The sequence below is a fragment of the Tachysurus fulvidraco genome, chromosome 3 (assembly GCF_022655615.1).
Source record: "Tachysurus fulvidraco isolate hzauxx_2018 chromosome 3, HZAU_PFXX_2.0, whole genome shotgun sequence".
Lineage (NCBI taxonomy): Eukaryota > Metazoa > Chordata > Actinopteri > Siluriformes > Bagridae > Tachysurus > Tachysurus fulvidraco.
In genome coordinates this window covers 1,490,049-1,507,691 of record NC_062520.1, presented here as the reverse complement: position 1 = coordinate 1,507,691, position 17,643 = coordinate 1,490,049, and the positions used below count along the sequence as shown (strand labels likewise).

The 17,643-nt window shown below is 45.1% G+C and overlaps 3 protein-coding genes across 3 annotated transcripts in view; all 3 read left to right on the top strand.

Moving 5' to 3' along the window:
- The first annotated feature begins 618 nt into the window (after positions 1–618).
- Positions 619–5,370, top strand: LOC113649787 (enkurin-like). Its single transcript, XM_027157757.2, has 5 exons — positions 619–777; positions 1,196–1,341; positions 1,591–1,823; positions 1,974–2,120; positions 5,086–5,370. The coding sequence occupies exons 1-5, from the start codon at positions 698–700 to the stop codon at positions 5,257–5,259; spliced, it is 780 nt and encodes a 259-aa protein (XP_027013558.1). The 5' UTR covers positions 619–697; the 3' UTR covers positions 5,260–5,370.
- A 3,486-nt stretch (positions 5,371–8,856) lies between these two features.
- Positions 8,857–10,871, top strand: LOC113649781 (trichohyalin-like). The gene is made up of 2 exons (XM_027157748.2): positions 8,857–8,992; positions 9,225–10,871. The coding sequence occupies exon 2, from the start codon at positions 9,249–9,251 to the stop codon at positions 10,482–10,484; it is 1,236 nt and encodes a 411-aa protein (XP_027013549.1). The 5' UTR covers positions 8,857–8,992; positions 9,225–9,248; the 3' UTR covers positions 10,485–10,871.
- Positions 10,872–11,915: 1,044 nt separating this feature from the next.
- Positions 11,916–17,643, top strand: part of LOC113649803 (cytochrome c oxidase subunit 6B1) — a 10,078-nt gene continuing 4,350 nt past the window's right edge. Inside the window, exons 1-2 of the mRNA XM_027157782.2 lie at positions 11,916–12,043; positions 15,215–15,331. Coding sequence (XP_027013583.1) covers positions 15,226–15,331 — 106 coding nt within the window. The 5' untranslated portion in view covers positions 11,916–12,043; positions 15,215–15,225. The remainder of the gene's footprint in view (positions 12,044–15,214; positions 15,332–17,643) is intronic.

Here is a 17,643-nt window from a genome sequence, read left to right as displayed (position 1 = left end):
CAGCCTTCTATTTATCTTCAGCAGGGGTGCCAATACTTTAGGAGGCACATAAACATAACCAGAGCATTTCTGATTCACTGTTCCCAAGCTTTGGAAACACCGCACGATGGCGACACCTGCTGGTCAAAATAGTGTAAAGGCAACAAGACCTAGGCTCAAAAGTAATGGCACCTTTTACAAACCTACTGTAATGTTTTCAATATAATAATAAAATATTACTGTTTTAGTTGTTTTTCTTTAAGTTACGAACATTTACATGTAATAACTCTCACTCTATGTGTTTAATTACTGCTATTTTTACTCCTCATTATACAACATGCTTCAAATGACAAATGATTCACTTCTTCACCAACTCACTAACGCACAACATCTGGACTTGGGTTTGGTTTGTAGTAAAATCTGGCGTCCTTCAGAGAACTGATCCTGGATCAGCACAAACAAAATCAACACGTTCCGTTCCCTTTAACATTCAGAATAAAACTGACCCGGAATCAGTGGTTCATGGGTCCACGAGGAGATCGCGTGTAACGTGCAAATGACGTCACGAATGACGTGAAGTGCCCAATTCGATTCACGCTCCGAATCGTCGGTTCGAAACCGAACAGGTAAAAGATTCGAATCCGTGAATCAGTGTTCGATCGCAGCCTGTAAAGAGTCACCTGTTAGTGCTGAAGTGAAAGTAGTTTAAAACGTCACAATGCCGAGACTAATCCATCCTCCTGAGAGCATTTATAACCTCATTCCCAAAGTGGAGGTGAAACCTGAAAAACCTCCAAGGTAAGATTAGGTCATTTAAAGCAATTATTCATATGGAACTGTGCAAAGAATAAACAACCAAACACATTTAACCTTTTAATCTACAGAAAAGAAAATCTACAGTATAATAAAAACAATGCTTTCAATTTAACAAGTTTTATTTCTTACATTTATTAAAGTTTAAATCTGATCAAACGAGTGCATTAATATAAAGCTGTCAGAGCTGCTGGTATAGAAAAGTAATCAATACACACACACACACACACACACACACAGACACAAACACAAACACACACACACACACACACACACACACACACACACACACACACACACACACACACACACACACACTAATCGCTCAGATTAATGAAGAACATGAAGAACAGTGTTTAGTGTTTAAGGTGATGATGATGATGATGATGATGATTGTTTTCAGATACACATCAAAGTTCAGTGAGCAGGTAAAGCAGGAGACACGGCAGAACAAATTGCCCAGAAAGACCATGGGTCTAGCTAAAGTGGAAATGCCTTCTCCAGAGAAATACCTGCAGAAACACTCCAAAGAGCCCAAACTTCCTGAGAGTGAGTCGATGAGTAACGCAGAGTGATGTGACTGAAATACCAAATCAAACCACTTTAATACGCTTCCACAGTACAGCAGCTTTAATAAGACACTCAGGTGTCTGACGTTTATAGAGTTTATAGAATACTGTATTTCACAAAAAGACAAGAAATGAAACAGTAACTGAGGAAGATCATGATTAAAGTCACTACTGGGTTTATGATGTTGGTGTAATCTGAGGTGTGAACGTTCTTGTGATTTCTCCTTAGAGAAGCCGTTCTCATACAGATACGACGTCCTGCCCAAGAAGCCGCCGATCCCCGCTAAAACTGAGCGTCCGGTCCTGAATGTCCACACCAACAGAGACATTGTGAGAAGTAACGTGGAGAAGAACATAAATGCGGTTCCTCGTAAACCGCGTCCTGCTCAAGCATACACCAGACACGGGGACAAGGAGCTGCTGGAGGACTCGGGCCTCGTCCCAAAGTTCACCAGGAAAGAGGTGAGTAAGAGGAAGGTGTGGAGGAAGGAACAGCAATGCAGTGAGGGATAGAATCAGGAGATTGTTAAGGTGTGTGTGTGTGTGTGTGTGTGTGTGTGTGTGTGTGTGTGTGTGTGTGTGTGTGTGTGTGTGTGTGTGTGTGTGTGTCAGGATTACGGACAGATCCCACAATACCTGACGCAGAGGCAGGAGGAAGAGAGGCGAGCGCAGGAGGAATACGATTGCTACGTGAAACAGAGAATGAAGGAGGGAGCCATGAAGCAGCTCTCTGAGGAGGAAAGACAGGATATACTAAACGTGAGTCTCACACACACACCTATAACCAAACACACACACACACACACACACCTACAACCAGATGGCGGTGCGGCAGTAGCACGCAGCAGCCAATCCGGATACAATGTGGTGTTAATTATGATTTATAGCATAACTATTGCTAGTGCAATACACATATCGTGCAACAACCAACCTGAATGATGATGTGTTGGAAAATCTTCGTGACCTGGACAATAAACTGGACTTCATCCGACTACACGGCAAGAAATCAGAAACTGCTGCGTGCTCCAGGCCTAGCCCTGCGGTTGTCATACCCCTCTCAGGATGTCACAGAATGGATGGGTAGTAGTCCCGAGGCGTGCCATCGTATTATAGAAGGAGGTGAGCGTGTAATTCCTCCGGCGCTCCATGGAGACCAGAGAGGGTTTTCCCTCTGCCCAGGGACAGTGCTTCCGTGCCGTGCAGTGCTCCATCCATCCATCCAGCCACATCCTGGGCAGTGAGAGAGCCCTCTCTGGCCACCATGGAGCTCCTGAGGAATAGCACGCAAGCCGGCCAGCCAGCCGTCCATATAATCCATCTGATCCATCCAGCCGCACTGTGGGCCTAGGCCTGGATCATTGCCGCCACGGAAGCACCATCCATGGACAGAGGGAAAGCCCTCTTGGGCAGAAATGCAGCTCTGTGCGGTAAGGCTCGTGGTGGTGTGTGTATGTTTACATCAACACTTTGGATCTTGTTTACATGAACATTCCTGGTGTGTATCGTGCAGAGCCCCACCCCCACCTTGGCTACTCAGACCACATCTCTGTTATGCTAATTTCAGCATACAAATCACTCGTCAGACTCTAAACATGTTCTGAAGCAGATGAAAACCTGGCCAGCAGGAGCCAACTCTGCTCTTCAGGGCTGCTTGTAGTGCACTGACTGGAACATCTGCAGGAAGGCTGCAACCAATGGCGACTCCATCAACTTGGATCAGTGACCAGCTACATCGGCAAGTGAATTGATGATGTGACCATCTCCAAGACCATCACATGCTCATGTGGTGGGACCAAGTCCACCACACAAGGGACCAATCCTTCAGAACAGGGGACAGTGTGGCCCTAAGAACATCAATGTCCAAACTGTCCCAAGCCATTAGAGATGACAATCCACAGCCATTTCCAGGACAGTGGAGACACCCGGCGCATGTGGCAGTGCATACAGGCAATCACAAACTACAAGACAGCTTCACCTGCCTGTGATAGCGATGCCTGAATGACTTCTATGCTCGGTTTGAGGTGCAGAACAATGTAGCGTCAAGGAAAACCATCCCTCCCCCCAACGATCAGGTTCACTGTCTATCCACGGTCGTCGTTGTGAGAACTCTATGCAGAGTTAACCCACGGAAGGCTGCTGGACCAGACAACATTCCTGGCAGGGTGTTCAGGGAATGTGCAGAACAGCTAGCGGATGTCTTCACCGACATCTTCAACATTTCCCTGAGCAGCACTGTTGTTTCTATGTGCCTCAAGACAACCACCATTGTCCCCGTCCCACAGAAATCTGCAGTGTCCTGCCTCAATAACTATTGTCCGGTCGCAGTCACACACATTGTAATGAAGTGCTTCGAGAAGTTCATCATGAGGCACACCAAGACCCAGTTACCCATTACGGTTTCACTGGACCCCCTAAAGTTTGCATATTGTCCAAACCACTCCACGTCGGATGCCATTGTCATGGCCCTTCATTTAGCCCTCAACCACCTGGACAATAAACACACTTACATACGAATGCTGTTTATAGACTTTAGTTCAGCATTCAACACAATCATCCCTCAGCACCTGATAGAGAAACTGAGCCTGATGGGACTAAACACCTCCCTCAGCAACTGGATCCTGGACTTCCTGACTGGGAAAACTCAGTCAGTCCGGATCAGGAACTGCATCTCCAGCACCACCACACTGAACACTGGAGCCCCTCAGGGCTGTGTTCTGAGTCCACTGCTGTTCACTCTGCTGACTCACGACTGCGAGCAATGCACAGATCGAACCATATCATCAAGTTCGCAGATGACACGACCGTGATGGGTCTCATCAGCAAGAATGACGAGTCAGCATACAGGGAGGAGGTGCAACATCTTACTACCTGGTGTGGAGCCAACAACCTGTCTCTGAATGTTGATAAAACTAAAGAGAGGGTTGTTGACTTCAGGAGAGCACAGAGCGAAGACTCTCTGCTGAACATCGACGGATTATCTGTAGAGATCGTCAAGAGCACCAAATTTCTTGGTGTTCATCTAGTGCAGAACTTCACCTGGTCAATCAACACCAGCTCCATCACCAAGAAAGCCCAGCAGAATCTGTACTTCTTACGAAGGCTGAGAAAGGTACATCTCCCTCCCCCCATCCTGAACATGTTCTACAGCGGGACCACTGAGATCATCCTGAGCAGCTGCATCACTGTCTGGTTTGGGAACTGTACGATCTCGGATCACAAGACCCTGCAGCGGATAGTGAGGACATCTGAGAAGATCATTGGAGTCTCTCTTCCCTCTATCATGGACATTTACACAAGGCCAACAGCATTGTAGACGACCCCACACACACCCCTCACACACACTCTTCACCCTACACACCCCTCATACACACTACACTGTTCACCCTCCTGCCATCTGGAAAAAGGTACTGAAGCATTCAGTCCTCATTACCAGACTGTGTAACAGTTTCTTTCCACAAGCCATCAAACTCCTCAATAACTGAACTGAACTGTACTGAGCACAATACACACACACACAAACACACACACTCACACACACAGACATATACACACACACAGACATATACACACACACACACAGACACAGACACACACACACACACACACACACACACACACACAGTGTATTGTATATTGTGTATTCTTTCAGGAACGTGTTGAACGAAAATGAATACATTCTGTTTTCTCCTCTCTCTGTGTGTGTGTGTGTGTGTGTGTGTGTCAGGGGCTGAAGAAGAACTGGGATGAGCTCAATCATCAGTACCAGGGTCTGTCTCTGGTCACAGACACAATACCTAAGAAACACAAGAAGGAGAGACTGGAGTCAGAAATGAAGCAGCTGGAGAAAGACATCCAGCTGATGGAGAAATACAAAACTATCTACATCAATAAAACCTGACCCTGACACCTGATGGAGCAGATTCATCACACCTGTAGAAGTGGCTTCACCTGGTCACACGCTGTGTTTCTAAAAGCTGCTCTTATACAGAGAATTAAAAATCGAACTGATTCACAGCTTCTTCTTCTTCTTCTTCTGATAATAATAATAATAATAATAATAATAATAATAATAATAATAATAATAAAATAAATCATGAAATCATCACAAACCAAGGCGTTTGTCATGTGTGGTGCTTTACTTTAGCATCAATTTAATAGTTTATGTCTGGAGTTATTCTGTAAGTTAATTGCAGTCCTAACATTCATGTACAGTTTTACACAATCTGTAACAGAATGTTTGCGAGACACTATTGTGTCGTTCCACCAGACTTTACTTAAGCCAACGGGTTTCCTCGATTATTCTAAGTAAATGAACTTCATGCGTACTTGACATGATGAAGTTATTCAGAACTTCATAGTTCTGAATTAAAGCGACAAATAAGTGTTACTGAAAGAAAAGAAAATGTGTTGTGGTCACTTTCTATTTTGTCTATTATTTTCCAAGTACATAAAAATGTAAAGCTACATAATTTTAACATGCACGTTTATTTTAGTTAATAATTTGTCTTATTGTATCTTTACTTACATATAACTCATGTGTCATTTATTTAAAGATCTAAATACAAGTTGTACTATTAATAATATTAATACGGGAAGTGTGGGGGCTTTCTCATGCAATGCTTGCTCTTCGTGGCACAGCAACCAGCTTTGTACCCGACCGAGGCCAGCCTTCGTCTGCTCGCTACTCAAGGCGCTGGACTGGGCCATCGCACTGTGGAGAGAAAACGCCTTCCCCACCTTCAAGAGTTTCCTCGCGCAGTTTCGCACGGTCTTCGATCACTCCGCTACGGGAGGCGTGCTTATTGGCCATCTCACAGGGCAATCGTACTGCTGCTGAATACACGCTGGCTTTTCACACTCTCGCCACGGAGACAGGCTGGGAGGAACACACCCTGAGATTACTATACCGCAAGGGCTTAAATCCGGACCTACAAGCCCACCTCGCCCACCGAGACGAGGGGAGGAGCCTAGCCGAGTTTGTGGATCTCTATCGAACTTGACAACTTGATGCGCTCCCGTCGAGCTCCCGCATGCGCTGCCGCTCTCCGAGAACCCCAAGCCTATGCAAATTGACTTCACGCACCTAACGCCTGAAGAGCGAGCACGCTGCTTATGCCAACGGCTCTGTCTCTACTGCGGGGAACCCGGACACAGACTGTCAACCTGCCCGACCGACCACCTAACAGGTGAAATAACCCGGTGAGTCGAGATTCTGTCATCCCTCAATCACAGAACTGCGCTCAGATCAGCGTACAACTGAAGGTGCGAGGAGAGAGAATTAAACTATTTGCTCTTATCGACTCGGGCGCAGCAGGGAATTTTATGTCTTGGAAATTCGCTCAAATCCATAACATCCCGGTATTTCGATGTGTTTCCCCTTTAGCAGTGGAGGCGATAGACGGGCGGCCGCTTGGAGAGGGACGCATCACACGTCTCACCAGGGACCTCAGCCTACAAGTGGGGGACCACCATCACGAGCGCATCTCCTTTCACATCATCCATTCCCCCCGACACGCCCTCATCCTCGGATTACCCTGGCTCAGGCTCCATAACCCCGTCATCTCCTGGCCTGAACTGTTAATCTCGAGCTGGGACAGGGCGTGTACATCACACCACCGAGCCACAGAGGGGCCGCTCCAACTCAACACCACGAACACCACGCCTTCCACCTCCAGGAGACAGACCAGAACACGCCCACCGAGCCCATCATCCCCAAAACTCGCATCCTCGCTCCCATTCAGTGGGATATACTGACTGAAATCTCCCAGGTCAACGCACAAACGCCACCGCCAATCGAATGCCCATCTACCAAGACATACGTACCCGAGAACCTGCGCACGCCATTCCTGGAACTCCTGCACACCAGCCCTGCCTCCGGCTACCTCGGCATGACAGGAAAAACCCACCTGGTCCAAAACCAGTTCTGGTGGCCATCGCTGGCTTCAGACACACGTGAGTTTCGGAAGCTATGCGGTGTGCCACACCTCGAAAGCCTCTCATCAATGCCTCGTGGGCCTGTTACAACCTCTGCACGTTCCACAATGACCCTGCTTGACCGACTTGCCCCGATCTAATAACGATACGGTCATTCAAACCGTCATCGACCGTTTCTCGAAGGCCTGCCGCCTGATCCCTCTAACCAAGCTCCCCATGGCCTTTGAGATGGCAGAAGCTTTTTGCAATTGCGTTTTCCACTTCTATGGCCTGCCCGAAATTGTTTAGGACAGGGGTCCCCATTTCACCTCACGAGTCTGGACGGCCTTTTTCAGGTGGCTAAACATTAACATCAGCCTCACCTTGGGGTACCACTTACAGTCCAACGGACAGACTGAACGTTTTAACCAAGAAATCATCCGCTTCCTCTGTTCATTTTGCCAACACAACCAGAACGAATGGAGCAAATATCTGATGTGGGCAGAGTATGCCCAAAACTCCCTAATCAAACCACCGGCCTGACTCCCTTCCAATGGACCACGCATTGGAAGGGACTTCCAATGCGAGGTCCGACACACCCACCAGTTGCCGGCCGTTGACGATTGGTTTCGCCAGAGTGAGGAGACATGAGGTGAGGTGCATCGACAACTACAGATGGCCATTCGGAGACAGAAAACCCAGGCTGACAAGCACTGCAGAGAACACCCCGAATATCAACCCAGCCAGTGGGTTTGGCTCTCGACCCGCAACATTTGTCTCCGCCTGACCAGCGAAAACTAAGCCCCAGGTATGTGAGACCGTTTCGGATCCTAAGACAGATCAACCCAGTCTCGTACCATCTCGCGCTGCCCCAACTTACCGCATCTCACCAACCTTTCATACCTCACTGCTGAAGCCCGCCAATGAGCCAAGAGAAAACCCTCCGGGGGGGCTCTGTCACGGCACCACACACACCACCTGAACATCAGCGCAGAGAAGCGTCTCCAGAGTATTATCTCGCTTGCGGACTACACTTCCCAACATCCATCACCCACACTGATTACACCGCCACCTGTTCCTCATCAGCACTTGAACTTCACACCGGTGCGAAGTCTCGACTTGTTACTACAGTCATTCTGAAAGTTTCTGTGTTTCTGATTTTCCGATTTCGACTCTGTTTCTGATTATTGACCTTTCTGCTTGTTTACCGTTGCCGTTCTGTCTGCCCTCTGATATCCATGTTTGCCTGCTCTGACTCTGCTTGTCTGACTTTGTGTGTGAATTCATTAAAAAAGCTGCAAATGGATCCTCAGCCTTATGACGCCTCATTACAAGTTTATTCTGGTGAAAGACCATTTTTATGGCCTTTATTTCAGATAATTTTATGCATTAGTCCCTTTAACGTCCACCTCTGTGCTCGATTTCAACAAGTCAGAACATTTAGGGTGAAAAGTAAAGAAAGAGATTTTCTTCTTTGTTTTAGTTTGTTATAACAATGATAAAGAGAAATCCCTTGTAGAAGTGGAACAGTGGTCACTGGACACCGGTGTGATCAGAACACTGAAAGTTCCAGAGTGAAAATGCATCTGATTCCGTTGAGGTTCTGTTTCCGTGACGATCACACAAACACACTGTGTTCAGACAAAGCTGAAGATTAAATCGCCTCCTATAAGTTTGTACATTTGCAAAAATGACAGAGAAGCTAACAGGACATTCAGGTAAACAGGAGAAATAAAAAGATTTATTTGTAGAACACAAGTTTCCTTTGCAGAGAACTCGATGCTGCTTCATGGCTCATGCTATGAGAACGTTTCTTTGTGGAAGTTGTGTCTGAAAGTCTGTGTGAAATCTGTGTGAACTTTTAAATGATTCTGATTGATTTGGTTCTTATTCCTGTTTTCCTCATGTTGTTTCTTCATAATTTCTCATTTGAAATGATCAAACATGGAGGTTCTAGTGAAGCAAAGGAATAAAATGAAGAAACGCTTGCAGGCTGATAAAGACAGGTTGGTGTTGGAGCTTGAGGAAGTGAAGGAGAAGATGGTGAAGGAGAAAAAGAGATTCGAGCTCTATTGGAGAGAGAACCAGGTCAGAGAAGCTCAGACAAGAGAAAAGATGGAGGCTCTGCTGAAGGAAAGGGATGAAATGAGCAGAAGGTATCAAGCTGATAAAGATAGCTTGATTCTCCAGCTCGATGAAGAGAGAAGGAACACGGAGAAGGAGATAGAGCGGTTTGAAAAAAGGCAGGAGTTAACTGAAGGCAGCTGGAGGAAACACTGTGAGGTATTGGAGCATATAATTCTCGAAGAGAAAACAGAGCTGAAGAAAATGACAAAAGAGGTGGAGGACCTGAAAGAAACTGTGGAAGAACTTAAGCAGAAAGCAAGGTATATGGATCCCGAGATGAAGGAGGGGCTCAAGGGAGTCGAGAAGAGGCTGAAAAACTTCGGTCCACGCTGGTTACAGAAGCTCCAGATGAGGAATAACATCAAGAGAAGACAATACTTGGAGAAAGAGATAAAGAGACTTGAGCTCCAGCTGAGAAACAGTAAAGCCAGAGAAGCTCGGTCGACAGAAGTGATCAATGTTCTGGTGAAGGAAAGGGTTAAAATGAAGAGACAGTTGGAGCTTGGACTGATAATCTTTCAGACTTCTTTGTACACAAGGCCAGAGGGACAAGAGCTGATGGAGAGCAAGCAGAAGGAATTTAATTCCACAAAAGTTATCAATGCTTTGGTGAAGGAAAGGGAGGAAATGAAGAAAGAGCTTCATAAGGAAAAAGAGAGGATGGTGCTGGAGCTTGATAAAGTAAGGAAGAATATGGAGAAGGAGAAAGGTCAAGAGACATTTGAGCTCCTGAAGAGAGAGAGAGGCCATGGAAGAGTTTCTGGTGGAAAAATGATTGAACTGAGGAGAATGTTTCAGGCTGAAATGGAGAGGGTGGAGAAGAAGATTTCAGAGATGGCTAACTTACAGGAGATGACAGAAGAGCCGGAGGCCTCCGAACCGAACAAGGAAGCAGGTGAGAAGGAGGGACATGAGACAGATGATAAGAAGCTGAAGCACGTTTCCATACCATGCTCAAAGAAGCACAGGAAGAAGAAGAAGCAGAAGAAGGCCACCAAAGTGAGCCAGCAGATGGAGAAAGAGCAAGAGAGTGAGAGCGAGGCCAAAGAAGATCAAATGAGACGAGAGGCTCTGGTGGATTGAAGAAGAGATTTGACACTGGTGACAGTGGAGATCTGAGAAAATGAGGTAGACAAAGAAAAAATTGAATCTGTGAAACAGCAGTAGATTTACTCTGAGGCTCGAGTTTAGAGTTCACTAGCAGTTCATATAACCGTAGTGGTTAGCAGCTCCAGGTCTTCGTCCAAATATCTTCTGATTGTGAAGGTTGAAATGCTAGCACTGCTTCTGTAAGGACACGTGATCCTGCCACTGTTGGGCCCTTGAACAAGGCCCTTAACAATCTCTGTACCAGGGTGCTCATAGCTGCCCCTGCGCTCTGACCCCAACCTCCTCAGTTAGGATATGTGAAGAAAAGACTTCCAACTGTGCTGTAATGTAGATGTGGTGATAATAAAGGCTTTCATGTCACTTGGCTCAACATGTTTATTAAGGAGCTTTCTTTATAAATTCTATATTATAAATTATATATATTATTAATTATATTAATTTATATATATATTTATAGATTTAGAAAAGTGGATTAAGTGTCTAAGTACTTTTTAGGGTCACTGTATTATGAAATACACACACACACACACACACACACACACACACACACACACACACACACACACATATATATATATATATATATATATATATATATATATATAAAAATATATATATACATATATATTGTAGAACAATTGTATTTACATGGATAGATGAAAGATTATCGACTTTAAACACTGCAGAAAAAACTAATCACATTATTGTGGCATGAATAAATGAATGAAGATGTGAACAGGATGCTACTGAGTTACAGGAACACTACTGCACTGTTTACACTGATGTAGAAATAAAACAGTAAAATAGAATTGAATCCAAACAGAACCTGAGTGATGAAGGATAAATCCAGCTCACATTGTCAGAAAATACACACGTTTTCCCCCCAAACATCATCATCACCACATGGTCAGTGTTATTGTAAGTGTTTTGGCACTAAAGCGATGACGCAATCCTTTCGGTACTCCGTAAGCACCTGCTGCATCATCCGCATCATCCGCATCATCCTCACCATCCCCATCATCATGTGTGCGGTGTGAGCGCACACTCTGTGTGTGTGTGTGTGTGTGTGTGTGTGTGTGTGTGTGTGTGTGTGTGTGTGTGTGTGTGTGTGTGTGTCCAAACACAAACCGTACTGACCACACTAAGTACAGCAGTGTGAGATAATGTCTCAGGACAACAATAAACTCGGATGCTCGTGAACATTACACCAGTTATAACGCAAGTGTTTAATACATTACACCCGTTATAACGCGAGTACATTACACACTACTGAATCGGATGCACAATGTCACGTGACGAGCTGATTTCATCTACCCATCAGTACAGTAGTGTGAGTTCCGCCTATAGGGAAAGAATTTCAATGTGACCTGCGTCCGCCATGGCGCTTTAAGAGTACTGCACGCACGCACGCACGCGCGCACAGACACACACACACACACACACACACACACACACACACACACACACACACACACTGCAATCCGGTGCTTATCAGCGACTGTGCAAAAGTCAGCCAGCTTCACTACAGAGAGGTAAATATCGATTTATTTTATACCTTTTCATTCCTGTATAAATTTAAAACTACATTCCAGTCATACAGTTTATAACCTGCCATAAGAATAAGAACAATAATTTCAGACATATGGACTAAATATGAAGTGAAAGCAAAGGGGGAAAGTGTGTGTGTGTGTCTATGTGTGTGTGTGTGTGTGTGTGTCTATGTGTGTGTGTGTGTGTGTGTGTATGTGTGTGTGTGTGTGTATATATATATATACATATGTGTGTGTGAGAATTTACTATAGATAATTGCTTTATTTTCCCTTTAAATCACTATAATAACTTTTATATCTATATAATTATATACACATAATGACAGCAGTGTCACGTGCGCTGTTTGCGGTGACATTGTCCTTGTGTAATGACTCATAAACATCCATAATCGTGTTAAATCGTGTCAAATCGTGTCAAATCGTGATAAATTGTGATAAATCAACCTGAATGTTTTTGGAATAATCTGGAATAATCCTTCTTGAAGAAAGCGCGCGTGCTGATATGCGGTGTGCACGCGCGCTCACGTTACATTTTACACACCTTTGGTCTATTTACCTGTTACTTATTTACCTGTTATTTATTTACCTGTTATTTATTTACCTGTTACTTATTTACCTGTTATTTATTTACCTGTTATTTATTTACCTGTTATTTATTTACCTGTTATTTATTTACCTGTATTTCATTACATCGGGTGCTTGTGTGATTTACACCAGAATATCGTGTCAGTTTTGTGTTATTCTAAACAGACGGGTTGATGGTTGTGCTGCGGGGCGAATCAAGGACGAATCGACTCTTTTGTATGAGTCATTTCCCTTTAGAAGAATCAGAATCAGAAAGATCTTTATTGCCAAGTGTGTTTTCACATACAGGAAATTGTTCTAGTACAGAAGAAATTTATTCCCTTCTTTGGATTTTTTTTGGAATTTCATTTCTCACACAATAAAGACACCTTAATTAATAAACTAGCTGAATTTTATTATGCTTTAATATAGTGCTCTTCATTATAATCCATCTAAATGTTGTCATTTGGACAATATTAACACAGTGACAGGATTATTACATGACACAAGTAAAAACATCACTATTATTATATCATGTTATTATATGTAATAAACATACTGAACCTGATCAGACAGTACAATAAAACCAGTACATTATATTACAATCAGAATCAGGGTTATTAAGTCTGTATTTACACACATAAAGAGTTTGCTATTAGTTGTTGGTAAAATACAGAGTATGGGACAGCAATGTATATAGTGCAGATCACACAGTATACAGTACAGAGTGTGTGTAGGGTGAACAGCATGTGTGTGTGTGTGTGTGTGTGTGTGTGTGTGTGTGTGTGTGTGTGTGTGTGTGTGTAGAGTGAACAGCAATATGTGTAGAGTGAACAGCAGTGTATGTGTGTAGAGTGAACAGCAGTGTGTGTGTGGGGGGGGTAAAGTGAACAGCAGTGTAAGAGTGTGTGTGTGTGTGTGTGTGTGTGTGTGTGTGTGTGTGTGTGTGTGTGTGTGTGTGTGTGTGTGTAAAGTGAGCAGCAGTGTATGTGCGTAGAGTGAACAGCAGTGTGTGTGTGTGTGTGTGTGTGTGTGTGTGTGGGTAAAGTGAACAGCAGTGTAAGAGTGTGTGTGTGTGTGTGTGTGTGTGTGTGTGTGTGTGTGTGTGTGTGTGTGTGTGTGTAAAGTGAGCAGCAGTGTATGTGCGTAGAGTGAACAGCAGTGTGTGTGTGTGTGTGTGTGTGTAGAGTGAACAGCAATATGTGTAGAGTGAACAGCAGTGTATGTGTGTAGAGTGAACAGCAGTGTGTGTGTGTGTGTGTGTGGGTAAAGTGAACAGCAGTGTAAGAGTGTGTGTGTGTGTGTGTGTGTGTGTGTGTGTGTGTGTGTGTGTGTGTGTGTGTGTGTGTGTGTAAAGTGAGCAGCAGTGTATGTGCGTAGAGTGAACAGCAGTGTGTGTGTGTGTGTGTGTGTGTGTGTGTGTGTGTGTGTGTGTGTGTGTGTGTGTGTGGGTAAAGTGAACAGCAGTGTCAGAGTGTGTGTGTGTGTGTGTGTGTGTGTGTGTGTGTGTGTGTGTGTGTAAAGTGAGCAGCAGTGTATGTGCGTAGAGTGACCAGCAGTGTGTGTGTGTGTGTGTGTGTGTGTAGAGTGAACAGCAATATGTGTAGAGTGAACAGCAGTGTATGTGTGTAGAGTGAACAGCAGTGTGTGTGTGTGTGTGTGTGTGTGTGTGTGTGTGTGTGTGTTTAAAGTGATCAGCAGTGTATGTGCGTAGAGTGCACAGCAGTGTGTGTTTGTGTGTGTGTGTGTTGTGTGTGAACAGCAATATGTGTAGAGTGAACAGCAGTGTATGTGTGTAGAGTGAACAGCAGTGTGTGTGTGTGTGTGTGTGTGTGGGTAAAGTGAACAGCAGTGTAAGAGTGTGTGTGTGTGTGTGTGTGTGTGTGTGTGTGTGTGTGTGTGTAAAGTGAGCAGCAGTGTATGTGCGTAGAGTGAACAGCAGTGTGTGTGTGTGTGTGTGTGTGTGTAGAGTGAACAGCAATATGTGTAGAGTGAACAGCAGTGTATGTGTGTAGAGTGAACAGCAGTGTGTGTGTGTGTGTGTGTGTGTGTGGGTAAAGTGAACAGCAGTGTAAGAGTGTGTGTGTGTGTGTGTGTGTGTGTGTGTGTGTGTGTGTGTGTGTGTGTGTGTGTGTGTGTAAAGTGAGCAGCAGTGTATGTGCGTAGAGTGAACAGCAGTGTGTGTGTGTGTGTGTGTGTGTGTAGAGTGAACAGCAATATGTGTAGAGTGAACAGCAGTGTGTGTGTAGAGTGAACAGCAGTGTGTGTGTGCGTGTGTGTGTGTGTGTAGAGTGAACAGCAATATGTGTAGAGTGAACAGCAATATGTGTAGAGTGAACAGCAGTGTGTGTGTGTGTGTGTGTGTGTGTGTAGAGTGAACAGCAATATGTGTAGAGTGAACAGCAGTGTGTGTAGAGTGAACAGCAGTGTGTGTGTGTGTGTGTGTGTGTGTGTGTGTGTGTGTGTGTGTGTGTGTGTGTGTGTGTGTGTGTGTGTGTGTGTGTAGAGTGAAGGGTGTGAGGGTGTGAATAATAAATATTAGCTCATTTATTGGTTGAACTTGTGCATGTTGGTGTGTTTTGTGTGCAGGTGAAGGCGTGATGGCGGAAGATATTCAGCAGAAACTTAAACAGTACCGCACGGCTCCATTCGACGCTCGTTTCCCAAACCAGAACCAGACCAGGAACTGCTGGCAGAATTACCTGGGTCAGTACACACCTGTGCTCTAAAACTATTGTTTACGTTCCAGCACCTGTATATAGTCGTCTCTCACCAACATCACGGTCACACCAGTGTGTCTACTCTCTGTGCTCTCTGACACACTGCTGACTGACCCATGAAGGGCCACGACCCAAAACTGATCATTTCCTCCACAGAAGCTTCTTTCTGAATTGTCCAGTTGAACACACATTCCTGTATTTGTCTGTTACAGTGGACATTAAGCTGTTTATCACATGATCACTTCACAGTCTGACCATCTGTGAGGATCCGAAACATACTGAAGGGTTCATAGCCCTGTGATGTAGGCTATATATGGGATATTTTCACACGGGACACTTTGCAGTCTGCTTAATACACAACACGTCAGTACACACACAACACGTCAGTACACACACAACACGTCAGTACACACAACACGTCAGTACACACACAACACGTCAGTACACACACAACACGTCAGTACACACAACACGTCAGTACACACACAACACGTCAGTACACACACAACACGTCAGTACACACAACACGTCAGTACACACAACACGTCAGTACACACAACACGTCAGTACACACAACACGTCAGTACACACACAACACGTCAGTACACACAACACGTCAGTACACACACAACACGTCAGTACACACACAACACGTCAGTACACACAACACGTCAGTACACACACACGTCAGTACGCACACAACACGTCAGTACGCACACAACACGTCAGTACACACACAACACGTCAGTACACACAACACGTCAGTACACACAACACGTCAGTACACACACAACACGTCAGTACACACACACGTCAGTACACACACAACACGTCAGTACGCACACAACACGTCAGTACGCACACAACACGTCAGTACGCACACAATACGTCAGTACACACACAACACGTCAGTACACACACAACACGTCAGTACACACAACACATCAGTACACACACAACACGTCAGTACACACACAACACGTCAGTACACACAACACATCAGTACACACACAACACGTCAGTACAAACAACACGTCAGTACACACACAACACGTCAGTACACACACAACACGTCAGTACACACAAAACGTCAGTACACACAACACGTCAGTACACACAACACGTCAGTACACACACAACACGTCAGTACACACACAACACGTCAGTACACACAAAACGTCAGTACACACAACACGTCAGTACACACAACACGTCAGTACACACAACACGTCAGTACACACACAACACGTCAGTACACACACAACACGTCAGTACACACAACACGTCAGTACACACAACACGTCAGTACACACACAACACGTCAGTACACACACAACACGTCAGTACACACACAACACGTCAGTACACACAACACGTCAGTACACACACAACACGTCAGTACACACACAACACGTCAGTACACACAACACGTCAGTACACACAACACGTCAGTACACACACAACACGTCAGTACACACAACACGTCAGTACACACAACACGTCAGTACACACAACGCGTCAGTACACACACAACACGTCAGTACACACAACACGTCAGTACACACAACACGTCAGTACACACACGTCAGTACACACAACACGTCAGTACACACACAACACGTCAGTACGCACACAACACGTCAGTACACACAACACGTCAGTACACACAACACGTCAGTACACACACAACACGTCAGTACACACACAACACGTCAGTACACACAACACGTCAGTACACACACAACACGTCAGTACAAACAACACGTCAGTACACACACAACACGTCAGTACACACAACACGTCAGTACACACACAACACGTCAGTACACACAACACGTCAGTACACACAACACGTCAGTACACACACAACACGTCAGTACACACCACACGTCAGTACACACACAACACGTCAGTACACACAACACGTCAGTACACACAACACGTCAGTACACACAACACGTCAGTACACACACAACACGTCAGTACAAACAACACGTCAGTACACACACAACACGTCAGTACACACACAACACGTCAGTACACACAAAACGTCAGTACACACAACACGTCAGTACACACACAACACGTCAGTACACACAACACGTCAGTACGCACACAACACGTCAGTACACACACAACACGTCAGTACGCACACAACACGTCAGTACACACACAACACGTCAGTACGCACACAACACGTCAGTACGCACACAACACGTCAGTACGCACACAACACGTCAGTACACACACAACACGTCAGTACACACACAACACGTCAGTACACACACAACACGTCAG